General features: G+C 40.2%; 3 protein-coding genes across 4 annotated transcripts; 1 reads left to right on the forward strand and 2 right to left on the reverse strand.

Annotated features, from left to right (window-relative positions):
• Positions 1-666: 666 nt before the first annotated feature.
• LOC111234597 (BICD family-like cargo adapter 2) lies at positions 667-6,547 on the reverse strand. Of its 2 annotated transcripts, XM_022762759.1 has the most exons (10): positions 6,493-6,547; positions 5,319-5,809; positions 4,106-4,321; positions 3,754-3,870; positions 2,882-3,028; positions 2,543-2,689; positions 2,188-2,262; positions 1,271-1,353; positions 1,086-1,200; positions 667-982 (listed from the first exon to the last, which is right to left on the reverse strand). In XM_022762759.1, the coding sequence occupies exons 2-10, from the start codon at positions 5,562-5,564 to the stop codon at positions 815-817; spliced, it is 1,314 nt and encodes a 437-aa protein (XP_022618480.1). In that variant the 5' UTR covers positions 5,565-5,809; positions 6,493-6,547; the 3' UTR covers positions 667-814. The 2 variants fall into 2 exon arrangements, with proteins under 2 accessions (XP_022618480.1, XP_022618479.1); XM_022762758.1 differs by lacking the exon at positions 2,543-2,689.
• Positions 6,548-7,165: 618 nt separating this feature from the next.
• On the forward strand, positions 7,166-8,505 carry mia (melanoma inhibitory activity). The gene is made up of 4 exons (XM_022762475.1): positions 7,166-7,405; positions 7,626-7,759; positions 7,898-8,008; positions 8,102-8,505. Exons 1-4 carry the CDS (start codon positions 7,288-7,290, stop codon positions 8,123-8,125), a joined length of 387 nt encoding a protein of 128 aa, XP_022618196.1. The 5' UTR covers positions 7,166-7,287; the 3' UTR covers positions 8,126-8,505.
• A 614-nt stretch (positions 8,506-9,119) lies between these two features.
• On the reverse strand, positions 9,120-11,180 carry LOC111234403 (alpha-crystallin A chain-like). Its single transcript, XM_022762476.1, has 3 exons — positions 10,917-11,180; positions 10,450-10,572; positions 9,120-10,360 (listed from the first exon to the last, which is right to left on the reverse strand). Exons 1-3 carry the CDS (start codon positions 11,094-11,096, stop codon positions 10,169-10,171), a joined length of 495 nt encoding a protein of 164 aa, XP_022618197.1. The 5' UTR covers positions 11,097-11,180; the 3' UTR covers positions 9,120-10,168.
• Between the last annotated feature and the right edge of the window lie 3,326 nt (positions 11,181-14,506).

Raw genomic sequence — 14,506 nt, forward strand, 5'->3', positions numbered from 1 at the left:
AAGGAATAGTTAGAAACCAAAATAAAGCAAAAAGGACAGTGAATATTGGACATCTTTCAGGGCAGTAAATGAATGTGTTGCTCCATGTATATCAGATGTTCAAATAGCTGCTAATGTGTTAACCATAACAACTTAGGCCATAACATGAGTTTTGTGTTCAATTAATCTTTGTGTGCCTCAAGGTGTATTTAGACAGAAAGCGAAGCAAAACCGACCATTCCAGTTCTCACATTTTTTGCCATGAAAAAAAAAAGTGTACCGACTGTGAGGATGTTAGCTGAAGGCTAGCTAGCGATGCACATGACCATTTCTGTGGGAGAGCCCCTGGGCACTTTCTGTTATTGCTGTCCTGTCTCTGTCCCTTTTCACGAGGCCCCAGAATTTGGGCAAATTTGCACAAACGTGAAGCATTTTCAAGTGTTAGTTCGCACTGCTCTTGCAAACTTGTATCTTTGAATTAACTTTGTATACAGTTGCCTATAATACTCATTTCGCTGTCTGAACACACAGTCAGAATGACCAAAAAAACATTTAGGAAATACAGCTTTAAGATACTGCAAACCACTCAGCAGAGACTCATCAGTGGCTTTAACTTTTTAATATTGTATAAATTCCTAAAAACTGAAATTACTGATATATAGTTACTGTACATCCATATATTTTATATACAAATATATTTAAATATATTCAAATATGAGGTCTGTAAACATTTGACTTGGTGATTCTAATAACAGTACATTATCTGGCACCATAGCTCACAGTGGCAAATATAAAGGCAGACACTCAGTCTGTTTAAACTGCTGCCAATTCTCTGTTATTTGTCTCTGAAAAAAGAGAAAAATCCTTTCCCTCCTTCTCCCTTCACTCTCAAAGACTTGCTTCTTTGGAGTCCCACTGAGTTGTCTTTCTCTCGCTGTTTTTCCTTCTTTCTCTCCTCTTCCCTTTGCTGCACCTGCTGATTGATCACCATCCGCATATCCTCCTGCGACGAGATGAAACGTTCAGATAACCTTTACACTGTGCTATTTTAAATGTGTTGCCAAAAGGCATCATTTTGAACTTTATACCCTTGTTCTCAGACCCACCTGCCAGGCATCCAGCTCTTGAGACAGCGCCACCTTGTGTTTGATCGTGTTGAGAAGCTGCTGAGTTAGTGTTTCTTTCTCCTGGCGCACCGTAACCAACTCACTCTCTAAGGAACTGGACATTGATATGAAGATTAACAAAACATCACTAGTTTCATCAAATCAACAAAGGTGTTTAGCTTTACCTGTAGCTTGGCTTTTCAGGACTGCCTCTAAATGGCTTGATTTCTTCCCTCAAAGTCTCCAGCTCTCCTCGCTGAGATTGTAGCTGCAAAATGTGAAAAAGAAGACAATATATTTATACTCAGCTCCTGAGATCCCCTTGATCCCTACTGAAAAATATATCAGACACAGAGCATCTTTCAAAGCTGAGTATTTTTATATCTTAAAACATATACTGTAACATATAACAATATGATATAATAATAATATAATATAAGTCACATCTACTTCTCTTTTATTGAAAAATCCAGAATCTATGAACATACAAATATCTTTTTGAGTACTGGACACAAGATGTCACCCACTTCACTGAAGTCTATTATCAGTATATGTAATATGGAAGTTTCAAGTTCCTCACCATCACATTTTTGTAAGATGGTGATACTGGACTGTGATTGGCCCTAAACTAGATGTTATGTCACAAAATCATATTCCCATATTCATGTCCGATTTTAGGTGAGTGCAGAGAAACTTTTCTTCTCCAGCAGATGGATTTGTAAAGGCTTCCATGTATCAAGCTCTGCACATAAATAATGTTGCACAGTTAATGGTTAACCATCCAAATAAGGTATCAGGAAAAGGAAGGCTTTACCTGTATTAAAATGCAAGTGGTAAAACTACAATATGCCTAATTTCATAAATCTTTGTAATGAATTTAAACAGCTAATCAGCTAATTGCGCTAGTTTGCTTATATATGCTAGACAAATCAGAGAATACATTTATTTCTGTAACAGCAAGGATTTTCACCCATTTCAGATATTCTAAACCCACTGAAATGGAAACCAGCATCAACTCACTCTGTTTCCCCTACTCAAGGTCAATCCCCATGTTAAATTGTGTTTGTGTACGCATGGTTATATGTTGTGCAGTTCCACAGACCTCCTCTTTGAGTGCTTGTATCTCTTCATCTCTTGCTTCCAGGACTGTGGAGTGAGCCAGAAGAGCCTCTTTAGCCTGGTTAGCAGGAGACAACACAACAGTTTAGAAAGATCAGTAATTTCAAAACACTCATGAGAAGGTGTTTGTGCTTTTGATGCAAATTTGACAACGAAGGTTGGGAATTTTTTTTTTTTTTTGGGGGGGGGGGGGGGGGGGGGGGGGCAGTTAGTATCAAACTAAGGAAGCATGTGAGAACAGGGTCAGAAGGAGTGCACACCAGGAAAAGTTAGACTGTGAAGTTACTGTGAACCTGTCAGTGCAGTTGCCAGTGTTTTGTATGAGTCTCTGTGTGTACCTGTGATTGCTGAATTTCACTAAGCAGAGACAAAGGTTGTGTGTGAGCACTGTCCAGGATGCTCTCTTCTCCCAGGCTCAGAGATTTTTGCTGTAGAGAGCGATTCAAGGTACGCAACTCAAACACCACTCCCTGCTCCTGCTCTATCTACACATATGCACACACAAACACACATGCAGTGAGATACAGGCACAAGCACGCACACAAATCAAGAGCTTCAAACTAGTCGCGTTAGTGACTTCTGTTAGTGTTAGTAATATCTCCTGTAGCTCATGATCCTCTTCCTGTTTACCTCCGGCTTCTTCTCTCAGTGTTCATCAGCCACTCATTGATCCTCACCTCTGCTTCTTTCTCTCTCAATTTCATCTGGAGTTCCGACAGTCTCTCTCTTAGTCCCTCTCTCTCCATGCGGAGTCCATCACTGTCCTCCTGTGAAGCTTTTAGTTGTGCCTCCATGTGCGACAGCCGCTCCAGCAAAACTCTGTTCTGTAAAGGGCGGAGGGAAAGATGGATGAACACAAAATACTTGTAAATAAATGGTGCAAGTGAAAGTGGTGGAAGAAAGTGGTAACTGAAGTTATTGCCTTGTTTAGATCATTAAGCAAGCAACTCTAGCTGCTGGATTATGCCTCTGATGAACATTCAAATAAATGCCATTCATTTCAGCTAGAGTGCAATTCATCTAGGACCAGGTTTGATACTTATGCGTCTGAGTTTGTTAAATCTCAATGGATTTATTTTATATTCTGCTTATATTTGCATCTTAGCAGGCAGAGCTGTACACTCGAGACTTGAACTTGAGTCAGAATCAAACCACCCAAACAGGAGTTGAGATTTGATTTCAACTTGATTTACATTAGACGTCACTCCCTAATGACTTGACCTACAATGAGACTTCAAAGCAAATACTTTTATGTCTCAATGTTTAAACAGCTACAGGAAGGCCTTGGCTTGCACACCATGAATATTTAAACATTATTCTTTGATAGGACTTGGTTTCATCTGTATAAAAACACAAACATAAACATAAAATTGGCTCCCTACTTTCACGTTGTATTATTATTTCATACTTTGGCCATGTTTGATATTTAATGCTTTTTGTGTATGACCTACTATCCAGCATTCAAGATGGTATGATGTCTTCCTAACTGTCATGTCAAAACTGTGGCATTGATTTACTCGTGCAAAACATTAAGAAGTGGTAAGTATACCTCTGCTTGAATATTCTTTATCTGTGTGAAGCTGATATTTCGGCTAAAAGATGATTCTTCCATCTCTTCTCTGAGGGAACGAATCTCAGTCCTCAAGGAGTGTTCCAGTGTTACAGCCTAGATGGGAGGGAGGTGGAACAGTTGAGAAAGGCTCAGTTAGTGACAAAGAAGGACTCCCAAAACCTGCTAGTCTGCATTGTTCCTGTCTATGACATGACATCACAAACAAGCGCAGACAATTCCCTCACACAAACACGCACACATCCTGCCTACACCTAGATTCTGTTCATTCTAACAGCGTTACAACATAGTCATGACCTTTTCTTTGGTGGGTTAGTGTCTTAAGACTAACCTCTGCTAGCTGCTCCACCAATCGTTGGTTATGATTGGTTAACTGAGTCAGCTGTTCGCCCTCATCCTTTCTCTGGGCTCTCTCCTGGCTGTGATGTTGCTCCAGCTTGGCCCTCAAAGCAGCTAAATCCGTAGTCAGCTCTGCTTCTTTCTGACCAGATGCCAGTTCATTCATGTCCAGCCTCCTCTGAAGAACATGTTTCTCCTGCTGTAAAGCCTGAAATGTTAAAAACAACGTTAACTGGCTGCGAGGCGCCACGACGAGATCAGATACTGAAATACATGGATTTTCTGTTCTTGTGGCTTTGAATGTGAAGTGAAATTTACATCTTGTGATGGTTTCTGTAGGCAGCTAATTCATAGCAGACATTATGACATGTCATAGTAGGAAAGTGACAGGTATTACAAATAACACTAACAAGAACACTGTTCTGTTCTATTCAAGTGTCCCACTAAGCTATGACAGTGTGACAATGAGGCAGCCCAATACCAGGACTTCACTCATATTATTATTTACAGCTGTGTTTTTCCTACTTTCACATGTCATAATGTCTTTCATAAAAATACTTGTTCTTATTTACTTTATATCCGGGAAAGATTTATACCTCCATTGTAATGAATACATTTAAATAACATAAAGGAAAAATACTTACAGAAAACTAGCAGTGTAATAATAAAAATAGCGCAATAAAAATATTACAATTGTAACTATCTGTTTTACCACTTATAATGATAAGAATCTAAATACATTTACCCAGCCGTAAACCTCTTTCTGTACTTTTCTCATCCCTACCTACATTCCTCCGTCTAATAGTTTTATCTATGTGATTTGCAGAGACAAATATGTGGGCGAGTAAGTAAAAACTTGATATTAGTAGTAAATTACATGTTGAATATATTTCTTGTATGGTTTTTTTAAAAATAGTTTTACATAATTCTATGTTTTTATTATCTTTACTGGTTGATTAGATGGAATTTGTTTAAGATGGAATAAACTGAATCTTCATAGTTACAGATACAGACTTAGTCTTTCCAAATTTAGAATGATGGCACTGCAGGCCAGAATCAGAGAAATTCTAATTGATTGTTCGTGGCAAACAGTTTTCAGTGCTCCTATTGTTCACATCTGACTATTGTTTTTAGTAATGTCAAAAAGTTTGCAGAGTTGAGGAAAAAAAAAAACACACTATTTGCAGCAGCAGCAGCATTCTTACCTCAATCTCCCTCTCTCTCATCTTCAGAGAGGCTGCCAGCTCCTCACTCTTCTCCAGTAAAGCCTGTCCCAGCTCTGCAGCCAGTATCAAATCTGTCTCTATCCCTCCTCCGCTGTCATTGCTACCAGGACATGGTGCAGTTGATGGGAGAGCAAAGGAGAGAGACACTGAGGAAGATGAGGACAGTGGGAAGAAGGAGTCCTCCAGGCTGGGGGAAGGAAGGCTGTTTTTCCTGGGTGTGAACATTGTTTTTGCAGGTTTATAGGAGTCAGCTGGAAAACATAATTCCAGGTGTTGTAATCCACACTCACACAGGTGACAGATGGACAGCTTTCTGTCCTTTTCTGTTCCTTGATGGTCTGGTCTGGAGTGGTTGAATGAGTCAATTCTGTAATCCAATATGTCCCTGCCAAACTTGTTCTTCACTGTGGTGCTAATGGTCCTGATGCTGGTATCATTCAAACCCTGTCTTCTCTTTTTCACAGATAATTCTGTGGGGAAGAAATAGACCTTCAGTGACACAGAAAACCACCACAAACAGATTTAATAACCGTACCTTTGGAATTCAGGACATGTATGATGACGTGTGAAAATCAGACAAGTTGTTTTCTAGTAATCTAATCTCACATGGCCTTTAAGGAGGTCTTTTGTCTAACAGGCACTTTTGTTACTCTGACCGAAATACCAGCTCCACTGTTAGCTTTGTTCTGCTCCCCTCCCTAAATTCCAAAGGCATTGTGCTCTATTATTTCCAACAAATCCAACAAAGTCTTGACTGTTCCTAGAACAGTCTCTAAAGTAATCAATTTTCCCTACAATGCTTGTCCACCTGTCTTAAAACAAGTCCAAAATGAGACTTGATAAGATGTTCCTACCACATATTGTTATTTACAGTTACTGCAGGATTATTTCTATATAAATTCTGTCTAGGTAAACTAGTCTCCCCAGCCATTTCTGCCTTTAAGCCTCATGTCACCATCTATCTTTTCACCTGTTACAGTAAAACCTGTTGCTATCATGAAACCATGCTGTCATCCCACTTAAAATCATTCAAAAGCAAAATAATGAACTCATTCAAACATGACCATGACTTTTTGATTATGAGAACTGACAGAATCTGTTTTAATTCATGTTCTACCTGATTCTGAAGGAACAAAAATCAAGTCTGTCTTACCTGACAGCTCCCAGCCAACTCGCACGAAGCAGGTAAAGTATTCCTGTTTGGTCAGTGTGTGTGTATGCGTGTGTGTGTGTGTGTGTGTGTGTGTGTGTGTGTGTGTGTGTTTGGGTGTGTTTGCACAAGAGAGGCTCAGCTGGTTTCCTTGGCAGTGGAAACATACAGTATGTAAATACAGCCAGTGGCTCCACCTCCTGAGTTAAAAAGGTAAAGGAAGCAAACAGAGGGAGGAATACACAGGGAAAATGGGAACAGTGGTGTGTCTGCAGTGAGAGTCATTGCTCTGACATCTAGTGGCTGAATAAAGCAGGGGAAAACATACAGTATATTAACTCTGAGGAATGTGTTGTTGCAAAGTCGAACACTCTGTTTGAGCGGGGGTGAAACAGGGTGACAGATGGAGAGAGGGGGATGCCAGGAGACAAACCAGAGTCTGTCTAATCTGACCCTCCTCCTCATTCCCCATCCTGTTTACCTGCATGAAAGTTTTGAAAGGAGCTCTGTGTGTGTTTGTGCGTGTGTGTGCGTGTGTGCGTGTGTGCGTGTGTGTGTGTGTGTGTGTGCGTGTGTGCGTGTGTGCGTGTGTGCGTGTGTGTGTGTGTGTGTGTGTGTGTGTGTGTGTGTGTGTTTATGCATGAGGTAGGGGGTAGGGAGAGTAGAAAAGGGGGCTGCTGTTATTAGGCTTCCTCCTCTGATACAGCAGACAGACAAAAGGGGATCAAAAAGCCCACAAGACGCTCACAAAAACATAAAATAAGACCTTTGGATCAGTAAGTGCGTTCACATACAGACATGCCATGCAAACTCTGGCTCGCTCTTTCAGTGTGGCTTCTCCTGCCAACCTCTGAAGCTGGAAGGCAGATGCCTAAACTTGCTGACAAGAAACTCTGCGCTGACTCCGAATGCAGCCGTAAGTAGGACACTCACAAACTTCCCTTTACTGCCAATGACTGCTGTGCTTAGTAGTTCACTATGTTGTAATCATGTTATACAACTGTTGGTAAATTTGAACAGCTAATACTCATGCAGAATGTATCAATTTGCATAGCAATATGACAAATATTTGCAAAAGTCCTCTCTATGATGCCTTCTGTCCTTTCCCGACTCACATCTCCTTTATTCCTTCTCAGACCCTATCTTGATAGCTCGTGCAGTGCAGGACTACTACCCTGGAGACTGCAGGTTCATCCCCATCAGACAGGGGCAGCTCGTCTATGTCTATGCAATGCTGAAAGACAGAGGGAACCTCTTCTGGGCTGGCAGTGTGAGTAAAACACACATGTTTATAGGATAATATGTATTTCTAACGGTCATGAAGACGTAACATATCGGTATGCAGCAGTAACATTCACCTCAGCAAGTCATGCTGTCAACAACTTTCGTCTGTATCATCTGTTTGCAGGTACAAGACTCGTATTATGGACAACAGGAGGCTCGCATTGGCCACTTCCCCAGCAGCGTAGTGGAGGAGATGCATCCTCTCATGCCAGCTAGCACTGAAGTCACAACTACTGTAGGTGAACACACACACACACACACACACACACACTACATATATGCATTATACAATGCTTTCCTCTAATTCTACGCCTCTTCTTTTTTGTAGAAATGGGACTTCTACTGTTACTGATGATGCCTTTACCAACAAAGAAAACGACCCTCTTGTGAACTACATTACAAGATAACTTTTTATTTGGTATCATATGATCTTACACACATTGTTGACAGTATATATGTACAGTATATATGTACGGCACTGCTGATAATCTGCAATTTAGACAGATATGGGCAACAGCTCTGCATAGCAACAAATGATTGTAGAATGTAATCAGATTGTAGAATCAGGATTTTCAAACACTGAAACAAGAACCATTGCTGCTAATGGTTTGTATTTGACTCCTTCTGTCTGTTTTACTGGTTGATCGAAAAATCTCGCAGCCTACATTCTCTGTAATACCCCTTCATACAGTTTATATCTGTGTTGCAGGTATTAAAAGGCATTAAATAATATGTTTTTTTGTTTTTTTTTTAAAAGAGACAAATATAAATTTGGCATATTTTTACTCCCCTTCTTTTACTACAACTACTATTTTTCCTTGTAAATTGAGAAAAATATGCCCGCAATGTCAACTGCTAAATGTACAGCAATGAACAGGTTTTCTCTCCTAATTACCTAATTAGATCAAAATGAATTAGGGACATTCCCAATGCACCGACAGGATATAACAGTGTCAGTGTTAAAATCACTGTATTTGCATGTTGGCTAGTAGTCTAGTCTAGACCTGACAAAAACAAATAAAAACCTGTACGCATAACATGCGACAGTTTTTGTTTTAAGTCACATAAAGCAGCATGATGCATCACTGTCTCCCCAGAACTACTCTATGTTGTTATGTGAAGTTCTTTCAAAAGCAGAAACACTACACAAACAGAAAAACACACACTATAGATTTTGAGTTTCAACGTTTATTCTATTTGATCTTTTCTTTGTTAATATGCCAAAGGGTTGTTGCCAATATGAAGGGATGATGGAGCTGTAATTCTTGCATCTACAAGCACATATGCACTCTCTCTCTCTCTCTCTCTCTCTCTCTCTCTCACTCTCACACACACACACACACACACACACACACACACACACACACACACACACATTAACATTATCCTTAGCAGCTCAGAGGTCATGCTCCCCAGTGGATAAGGAGCCCAATGATAAAAGTTGTCTGTCTCCAAACATCAGTTCCTCCCTTGTCCACTACTTTCCTCCTCCCTCCCACTCATTCACCCTTTTTCATCCTCTCAACAGAGTACACACCTGGTCCCAAGTCCTGTGGTGGCTTTTTTAGTGAACAAACTAAAAGTAACTGCATATGCCTCCAGAGAACTCATTCCTCCTCACACATACAGAAACCAACACTATTCTCAAAGAATAACCAGAGCACAGTTGGCATCTTACTCATACCCACTCTGACAGTACGGTGTAATGTAGATACAATCAAGTTTAACAATTTTAGTCTGTTGCCATCTTCACTGGACAATTTTTAGAGGAGGTCTTTACATTTCCACTCCTTATATTGACTTTATTTAGCATTTCCCAGTAAAAGTAATAGATGCTGCAAGCTAGGTTAGGTTAAATATAACACATGCTTACAATTTTGTCACTAAAGTGCACGTCCAGTATAGACATTATGTGTTGTATAACATACAACAACAAATGCCAGATAAAGACAGGAAATGCCTTTAAAACTATGAATACATGCCCTTTATGTGCCACTTACATGGTGGAGTGAATATTTTTGGCACAGAGGTATAGTTTAAAGAGCGATTCTGTAGGCTTTTGATAGAAAAATTAACTCTCAGGAGTTAATTATCTTGCAATTCACCACAGTCTGTCTATGAAAAACTTAAATGTCCTGTCAGACTCTGTTAAATGGGCTCAACATATTAGTCTTTGGTTTTAACGCACCATTGTCTTGCTGAGACATCAGGATAATAGGGAGTTAGGAGTTAGATACTGGTTTATTAGAAGGCACTTGCACTTATAGACATCTAGACATGTATGCCCCACCTATATGTGTGCTGAACTCCCAACAAAACTGTGACAGGTTAAATATAAAAACAGGTGGCACTTGGGGTTAGTAGTGAAACAGTGTCAGGAGCGTCAGGCTCTACTCTACATTTTCTGTTTCTGTGTTCCATCTTCACAGGAAATGGGAATACTGCGCTCTTGGCCCGCCGATGACCGAGGCGCCGTGATTGTCAGCACACCATCAGATGACAGGCTGGAGGTGACATCAGCACTTGACACACCGGCAGGAAGCCTGTACTTCCTCAGAAACTCTCTCGACACAAAGCCATGGTCATCCTGGAAACAGAGTTAGTAATTGTATCAGCAAAGTGTCACCAAATCAATTTCGTTTGAACATTTCTGCAGATCTCTGTAGTCCCTCTAACCTGTCTGTCTTCATGTTTGGCGTGTATTGTGATGAACTCGTCACTGACATTGACAGACAGCTCGTCAGGGGAGAAGTGCTTCACGTCCAGATAAATGACAAAGCGATCCCTTTCCATGCGCATCTATATACAGACAGTGCAGCCGTTAGGAGCAGTACTGAGAAATAAGTCAGCTGGGCATAAAACTCACATTAGCTTGTTATTGTCAACTCAGTGCAAGACTCATACTTCTAAATTATATGGAGAGTGCCATCAGTGGAAGAGGATATTCTTCCATTCTTCAAATCATCAAAACGAATCTCACAGATTACGTTTCTGTTCAATGATCTGTCACATGACATCAGTGTATCAGTTTTACCCCTGATTTTATGATAAGTGGTGTTTGAAAAATTGCTAGTAATAAGTTTTCAGACAGCAGTCATTTCACATAAGACGATTACACAGTTAACAGATGAATTTTACTTTACCTCACTGTGTCCATTGTCAGGCAAGTTGAACCAGCGCATGAACGAAGGGCGTATCCAGGGGAAAGACCAGGAGAAAGGCCAGATGAGGGGCCAGTCAGCGAGAGGTTCTGCCAAGGAGGGGTCAGGGAGCCGATGTGGGAAGGCCCTACGGTACCAGGGATACTGGATGGGGATATCCATGATGAGATGCCAGAAGAGATGAAAAACAAAACGATGGGTATGAGGGCAATTGAGTCTTGGTTTGACTTGGTTTGAGATGGGTGCTGCTGTGCTCTCCTCCACCGCATTTATAGGCCTTTCCCTCCCATCCCACCCGAGTTCTCTCTGCTCACATCCTCTGTATCCCCCTCCCCTCCATAACCTCCAATGCACACTTGCATAGTGACTCTGCCAACAAGCTGATTTTTCTGGAACAATGATGTCAACTGTTTATCACTCCATTGCCCTCATTGTTTCATCTGTCTGACTGTGACTGGTTGTCTCTCTCTCTTTCTCTCCCTTTCTCTCTGTAACTCTGTGTCTCTGTCTCCCCCTTCTCTCGGTCATGAGGTGACACTGGCTCAGAGTACTGCTGATGCCCCCATACTCATTCCCCAGGAAATACCCCTGTCTGGTGTGTGTGTGATTTTGTGCGTGTTTGTTTGAGGAATAGCTGCCAGAGCATTAGCCTGCTGTGCTCCGAATGCCAGAAGCTTTAGGTTTGTAAGCAGAGTGGAAGTGTGGTTGAATGGGAATTGATGAGTTTGTATGGGAGAGCATTAGGTGACACTCTAAGCATGTATCATTTTGCTATGAGCTCAGATGAAAAATATGAAGTCCTTTCCAACTGTGCAACATTTGTACCAACCACATTTCTTTCTGTCTCTGCTTCATCCTCCCAGTCATAGTGTCTCCAGAGTAGGAGAACTGTTGAATTTGTGTTATCTGCAAGCACAGAGATTCAACAGAAACTTTCAAACCATCGTGCAATCACTGTTATAGTGCCTTTATGTGCCTTGATGATGTCATGATTTTTCTTGACAAAGTTACTGCAAAGTACAAAAGCCAGATTCAAAGCAAGTAGACCTTTTAAAGGTGTGACAGCTATGTAACAATTAGGCTACAGGGTAATTGTAAATGCTAAAACATAGTGTAACAGTAGCACAACCATCACAAGAGTCAACAAGTCAGTGAACTGACCAATATACAGCAGTATCTGCAGTTTGCCAGCATTAACCAGTCGCTAATGGTCACACCAGACCAAGACAGATTTGGCAGTAAAACCACTGGGGGAAAGTGAGAAACTGTGTCTTATTGATTATAATGTAGCTTTTGATTTGTAAGAGAAAGAATGTGTTTTTTTTTCTTTCAGAAGTTACATAGTGTTTCTTTAAACACGAAACTGCATTTGTCTGATTCTACAAAATACAGCCTGAGAGTTGAATTTGTGGGTCTGTTGTGTTTTTAAACAGAACTTGCGTGTGAGTTGCCCTGCCTCCTCTCTCTTTTGCGTCGTTACCATGGTGACATGCCTCAGTCGCTTTGAGCTCTTTGTTGTTGGATATAGTAGCTAACAAAAATATGTTGGTTTGTTAAAATTGTCTTTGTGACCACAGAAATGGACTTACCGGCTTCATATTACGGCATAATTGATAAAAGAAACCCAGTCATTTCAGCTTTTGAACGGGACATTAACTCGTTTATGACACTGATGAGACGAGTCGTTTCTTCAAGAAGTCAAGACAACGGCTCTAATGCTAAAGGGTAAGATGTTAAAAGCCAGCTAACGTCAGCTAATGAAAGTTAACGCTAATTATTAACGCTAAACATGTAGTTTATTCCACTTATAGACACAGTCTCACAGTTACTGACAGTCTAAAAATCCCTCCTATTAAACAATGTTTTTACGTTAGCAAACTCACAAGGCCAGGCTTGACTTTGTGGTAATGCTACTGAAATTTTGACGATTCTGGGCCCCTGACCAACACAGCAGTATTCAGAAAGTACGCTTTCCTACTTTCCTAATTTAAATTTAAATGTAAATTAAATGTAAATCTTATTGTAAGTTTATTTTTAGAAATTTGGAGTTCAGACTGTTGGTCAGACAAAAAGGCATCCTGAGGGTTTCACTTTGGGCTCTGGGTAATTGTGATGAACATTTCCAATTGTTTTAAGGGTGTTTACAAACAAAATAATGAATTGATTAATTGAGAAAATAGTCAACTCAGTCTAAGTACTTCCTCTGCAGCTGCATCACAGCAATGAATGAGTAAAGCTAGTGGTAGTGATTATGAACTATTAGATGCACTCATTCTTGCCAAAATGTCCAAGCTGAATTTTTTAACTCTAAATTGATATTTTCTGAATTATAATCAGTGGAGTTGATTACAAAGAGGGCTCTAGCCTGATAGTTGGAGTGCCATATAGATACACAGTGTATGGAACAGGTGCTCCAATTTTGGAATAGATTTTATATTACATACATAGTGAATCAGCAATATTTTAGTGTCCTTTTTGCTAGTCTAGTTATATATCTATTTTAACATTAACCTGTTTTTAATTTGATTGTCATGATTGTCATTTTGAAGGATTAAAATCCTGGTGGAGATATGGAGAAAGTACAAACATCGACTGCCCTCAAGGTTGTACCAGGAGCGTATGTTGCAGATTGCAGATTTTCTCTATGGAATAAAGGTAATTCACAGTAGCCTCAATAATACCAGCTGTTATGTAGTTTCCACAACTGAAGTTGATTGCTTTTCCAACAAAATGTTGTGTTCCATCAAAAACTAATTCAGTCCCCGCTTCATTATTTTATCACTCCACATAATCAGGGTGGTGAAAGGAACCCTGGTCAGTATTGGTTGCTGTGCATAGTATGCTTGTTAGGATATTAGTCAGTCAGGTGAAGCTGCTGCCAAATGCTTTAGGTTAATAATCATCGTAATTTATGTCGTAATGTGATAAATTTAAGTTGTACTATTAGTTGCTGCACATATACAGTTTGTCTTGTCTATTCTACATTAACAACCTCTTGTACTACAATGTTGACTGCTACTGCTTGCTTCTTTCCCCTTCTTAGACTTCATCAGTACATAACTGCTGTAGCAGCTGAGTGCTGGTCCCATAATTAGCCAGTTAATTTTTTTACTCCTGCAAAACTGACTGCAGGAATTGACCAAGATGTCCTTTGCACAGCACATGGTTGACATTAAGTTATTCTTCCCTATCCTCTTTGTTTGTAGTTGTACCAATTGGCTCTTTGGCAGGGCTACACTCTCCACCTACTGCAATTCAGCACAGTGAAAATAACTGACATCACAGATGTGGACCACTTCATGGCCTGCTTCTTCCCTGAAGGTTTTGATACAGACAAAGATGCCTTTGCCTTGAAGGTATATTGTATTATGCAAGCTTGTCTGTAGTGTGTCTTTGTGTGGTATGTTTGACTGCTGACAGTCTGACTGTGAAGTGAAAAATGCTTATTCTATTTTGTTATTTTAGTTCATAAGAGATGTTGTCATGTGGAGAGAGGTCATTGATATTTTGAGACGTTTGTATGTGAACCCTGATATACTGTATATATGGAACGTGTTTGTGTGTGTGTGTGT

The sequence above is a fragment of the Seriola dumerili genome, unplaced genomic scaffold (genome assembly GCF_002260705.1).
Source record: "Seriola dumerili isolate Sdu_G_001 unplaced genomic scaffold, Sdu_1.0 BDQW01000449.1, whole genome shotgun sequence".
NCBI classification, from domain to species: Eukaryota; Metazoa; Chordata; class Actinopteri; order Carangiformes; family Carangidae; genus Seriola; species Seriola dumerili.

Coding starts and splice junctions, on each gene's coding strand:
- LOC111234597 (XM_022762759.1), bottom strand. CDS start 5,564: ATGTTCACACCCAGGAAAAACAGCCTTCCTTCCCCCAGCCTGGAGGAC. Junction 2,690..2,881: donor TGAGAGAGAAAGAAGCAGAG/GTGAGGATCAAT, acceptor GCATATGTGTAG/ATAGAGCAGGAGCAGGGAGT. Junction 1,354..2,187: donor TACAAGCACTCAAAGAGGAG/GTCTGTGGAACT, acceptor CACATTTTGCAG/CTACAATCTCAGCGAGGAGA.
- mia (XM_022762475.1), top strand. CDS start 7,288: ATGCCATGCAAACTCTGGCTCGCTCTTTCAGTGTGGCTTCTCCTGCCA. Junction 7,406..7,625: donor CGCTGACTCCGAATGCAGCC/GTAAGTAGGACA, acceptor ATTCCTTCTCAG/ACCCTATCTTGATAGCTCGT. Junction 8,009..8,101: donor GCACTGAAGTCACAACTACT/GTAGGTGAACAC, acceptor TCTTTTTTGTAG/AAATGGGACTTCTACTGTTA.
- LOC111234403 (XM_022762476.1), bottom strand. CDS start 11,096: ATGGATATCCCCATCCAGTATCCCTGGTACCGTAGGGCCTTCCCACAT. Junction 10,573..10,916: donor CTGACAATGGACACAGTGAG/GTAAAGTAAAAT, acceptor GTCTGTATATAG/ATGCGCATGGAAAGGGATCG. Junction 10,361..10,449: donor CCAAACATGAAGACAGACAG/GTTAGAGGGACT, acceptor CTCTGTTTCCAG/GATGACCATGGCTTTGTGTC.